This window comes from Lipotes vexillifer, unplaced genomic scaffold (assembly GCF_000442215.2).
Source record: "Lipotes vexillifer unplaced genomic scaffold, Lipotes_vexillifer_v1.1 scaffold43, whole genome shotgun sequence".
In the NCBI taxonomy this organism is placed as follows: domain Eukaryota; kingdom Metazoa; phylum Chordata; class Mammalia; order Artiodactyla; family Lipotidae; genus Lipotes; species Lipotes vexillifer.
The window spans coordinates 2,813,633-2,817,902 of record NW_006770037.1 but is presented as its reverse complement, the minus strand read 5'-3'; the positions used below and the strand labels follow the sequence as shown (position 1 = coordinate 2,817,902).

Below are 4,270 nucleotides of genomic sequence, written 5' to 3'. Positions count from 1 at the left end.
TGACAGTGAAATGTTAGAGGAATTCCTGTTAGGGTAGGCAGCCCACCTGTGACTGACTTCATTGGCTGTAGCAGGTATAAAGAAGCAAGTCATCAGTTCTGTCTGAGTGGCACAGTGGGGGAAAGGGCCATAACATACCTCATAGGTAAGCTGATCCTTAAATTGAGTCCAAATTCATGACTAAAAGGCCAAATTTTAAAGAAAAGACCCTTCACGTGAATTGCAATCCTCAAATGTGTAATTCTGTAGCCATCTTTACATTTTACAGCCAGAGTAAAAGATGTTGAAAGGGGAAATTCATCACTTGACAGATTGTGTTATGAGCTAAGATCAGGGGCTCTTATTTGGAGGGGGTGGTTAATCCTACTGAGTGCTTATGTAGACCTATATTATAAAGAGATGTCTGAAGAGGTCTGTTTAGCTCTCATCTGATTATCTTAATAGGTTTAGTTGGTACATAGTTGATATTTGTCTGCTATTAATTAACATAGTCTTTATTTTTAACTTGAGCTTTAAACTCTTATTAAACAATATGATTAATTAGAACACGTGAGATGTGACCTAAAATTGATGACATGGGAGCTTGAAAATTACCTCTAATTGCTGTTTTTCCTAAGTGAATGTTACACTTAATTCTCTCTGTCTTTGGGGACTTATGGAAGTACCACTGTGTCATGGTTGGTGGTCTCCTTTAGACCCTCCCTCTTCTCATTTCCTTGTAGTTTTTGTATCTTTCTATCCTCCTCCTATAAGCATTTATCTGCTGCCCAGACCCTACAATTACTTCAATAAAGCAATTATTCTTTAGACTTATGGGGAAGCCTTGCCAATTTCACTTCAAACAATTTATAATTAACTAAAACAATTCTTTCTTTTCTAGGATTGTAGAAATCTATAGTAGAAGATTACAAGGTAAACTTTGAAACTACTTTATTTACAGAAAAACATTTTTTATTAAGGAAAAAGTATTTTTTGTTCTTATTACAAGTGTAATACATATGGCTTATAAAAATCAAGGGAATTCCCTGGCGGTCCAGTGGTTAGGACTCGGTGCATTCGCTGCGGTAGCCAGGGTTCAATGCCTGTTCAGGGAACTAAGATTCCCCCAAGCCGTGTGGTGTGACCAAAAAAAAAAAAAAAAAGAAATTAAAACTTTATAGGAATATAAAACAGAAAGTCTGCTGTGTTTCAAGCCTCCAGAACAAATCATTGTATTTGCACATTCCTTCACATTTTATTGCATATACCAACATTTAAAAAATCAATCTACTTTTATTATAGTGTTTGAAAATTGGTGTCACCTTCTTTTTCCCCTACTTTTTCACTTACCAAATCTTAAACATTTTTTCACATACATGTAACCATCTCATTCATTTTGCTGGCTGTTCAGCATTCCATTGTACAGCTACACTGTGGCTTGATTTAACCAGTTCCTGCTCTGATATTTGGGGATTTTGTCGGTTTTCAAATAGAGGCAGTGCTGAACACTTAATGTTTTCAAAGATGTTGTTTATTCAGCACAGGAACTACGTTATTTAGGTTAAATCGTTGATTTTCAACATTGCTCTAAGTACAATTCAATAATTGGACTGTAGCTCCTTTGTTAACCCTGCTTCAAGCTATTTATTCATTTACTTTACTCTGCCTCCACGGGGGTGCTTGTTATCAATATTTGGTCAGTCTTTCTGCACACCTAAAGAGACAGTCGTCATTCTGATCTGTTCCCTCCAGTGGTGCTGGTGGGCACCGGGGGTTCCTTAGTTCCCCTTGGCACCTGTACTGCAGGTGAGGGGACTGAACAGGGGCATCCTGTGGCCCAGACAGCAGAGCAAGCAAACTGGTAAAAGGTGGTGTGTCTTGGCTCTTAAACCTCACCAAAGTCTTGCTTTTTAAGATTTCAAATATTCTAGAGACAACAAAAGCTTCCAGGTCTCTGTTCGTGTCAGACCCTTAAACTGAGCTTCTTGTCACATCCACAGTTCAAGAGCGCCTTACGAAACAAATTGCTGTAGCAATCACAGAGGCCTTGCGACCTGCTGGAGTGGGGGTAGTGGTTGAAGCGACGTAAGTCCGTGTTTGCCTTTAATAATGTCCCAGTGGTGTTTTGGGCTGGAGGTGTAGAGAGTCATAGACTTAGGTGTAGTGAATTTGCACAACAGTGCAAATCAGTCTTCTCTTGATTTCTTCTTTAGCTCTTTGTTGCTAAGAGCAGAGTTTTCCCAATATTTTGTGACACATTTGAAAAATAAAGAGTTGTACTTAAGAATAGGTACAAAGGGCAACTGAAGACACTTCTTTAAGTTAGAATGAATTATGAGAATTGCAAACATCTTGTGGGCAGTTTTCACCCATTCTTTTGTCATGGCGTGAACTGTGCACTGTGGGTGCCGTCCGGCTTCACCCACTATGGTCACCGTTCTCTGGATTCTGCCTGGTGAGACCAGCGTGCCTCAGTATTTCTCGGAACACCTAAGCTAGCTTAGTGCTGTCTCAGTCCTGAAGATGGATCAAGTGAGAATCCTGAATTTCTTTTTATCTAGAAGTTGTGTATCTCTGTAGACACTTTGTATTAGTTTCACCCAGGAAGAAAATTCTATTTCTCCCCCTCCGACTGGATGCCTTAAGGACTCAACCACTGATAAGGATAAGAGCTGTAAGGCTTAGGAACTTAAAAAAAAAAAAAAAGTTTTAGACCAAATTTGTCTAAGAAGCGACATTTTGATATACTTGGTAACTGTGAACTCAGTTGAAGCAGATTTAATCTTTCGGGCTGCTTTTAATTTAAAAACCAAACCAGCAACTGTCTACTCCTTGAAGCCACATTTGTTGCCTTGTTTTGTAGACACATGTGTATGGTAATGCGAGGGGTACAGAAAATGAACAGCAGAACCGTGACCAGCACGATGTTGGGGGTGTTCCGCGAGGACCCGAAGACCCGGGAAGAGTTTCTGACTCTCATTAAGAGCTGAACCTCAGCATGTGCCACATGGTTTACAGATTGTGCAGCTAGTAGCATCATTTGGTCTTAATTGTTTGTACATTCCATTTCCAGTTGTTGCTTATCCCTTGTCACTAATTGTATTTAATAATTATTTAAAGCAAGTCAAATAAAGATAATTAATAAAGGGGTAATTAATCTACTTTCTTCTTGCCACCTTTTAGTGGCAACATTCAAGCAAACTGCCAATAGTGTAAGTTACTTGCATAAAACCACTGCCTTTCAGGTAACCTGAGGGTGCTGGGAAGGGAGAATTCATGTGTTTTGTTCAGAGTATGGTCATTTGATTCAGAAGCACAGGTGTGTTGGGAACAGGAGAAAACTATGACCAATATATTTATTTTATCCTCCCCAAACAAAAATGGCATAGTGCTTAAAATAATTTATGTACACTGTGCAGCATTGCTCTGCAAATTCAAAGTCCAACAGGCTCCATTTTAATCATGTTTATTTAACTGCCAGTGATACTTTATTTTTTATATATTTATTTTTTAACTATCCAGTTGTAACATATGTCACCAAGGGAAGGTGGTGGAATATCTATGTTTTTTAATTTCACTGTGAGTTAAAAAAGCAATTTCTACCTTCTATTCTTTTTAAAATTCAAGTACAGGGAATTAGTTCCTGGAGTTGTTTACGAGTGTATTCTCATGTCAATATACAGGGATTTAGACATTTAACTCTCTGTGCCTTGATGAGAATATCACACCATTTAGAGTGTAGATACCTTTGCCTTTTTTTAAAAAGCCGTTATTTTATAAGACTTAGTACTGACATTGCAAATAACTAGCTCTCACAGTTCTACCTTTACACATTTCTTGGGAGCTTACTTTGTGAGTTCCTTGTAGATGCCTCAAAACTTTTTTTTTTTAACTTATCAAATATTTTTCTAAGTATTTACAGAAACTTTTGAAAGTGTCCATCATTTTCAGGTCTGCAGAACCATAGCTTCTGTGAATATGAGAGAATGCAGAATTGCACTGGGGACTGCGTTGAACTATGTCCCATGTCTAATGAAAGCTGTATTGTTGGTGTCTGTAAAAATGCATCGTCATTATCTGGAGTGATTGGAAGCTACTGGAAGCCAGTGTTCTGGTTTCCCTTGTGGTCCATGTGGATCTTGTCTTCTGTGTAACTGTTCAAGTGGGATAGGTCTCTTAGTCCAGGAAGCTGCTGCCTTATAAATGATTATCTTAAAATTTCCTCCACTGGGGCGGTGTGGGCCAAATTAAAACAAACAAACGAAAAAAAACCCAACTCTCTGCTAAAACA

At 38.4% G+C, this 4,270-nt stretch overlaps 1 protein-coding gene across 2 annotated transcripts in view; it reads left to right on the top strand.

Annotated features, from left to right (window-relative positions):
* GCH1 (GTP cyclohydrolase 1) overlaps window positions 1-3,193 on the top strand; it is a 49,928-nt gene extending 46,735 nt beyond the window's left edge. The window contains exons 4-6 of one of the 2 annotated variants that reach the window (XM_007445978.1): window positions 881-912; window positions 1,980-2,064; window positions 3,100-3,193. In XM_007445978.1, coding sequence (XP_007446040.1) covers window positions 881-912; window positions 1,980-2,064; window positions 3,100-3,121 — 139 coding nt within the window. In that variant the 3' untranslated portion in view covers window positions 3,122-3,193. Of the gene's footprint in view, window positions 1-880; window positions 913-1,979; window positions 2,065-2,842; window positions 2,970-3,099 lie in introns of those variants that run through there. The other variant, XM_007445977.1, reaches the window with a different exon arrangement.
* Window positions 3,194-4,270: the final 1,077 nt, after the last annotated feature.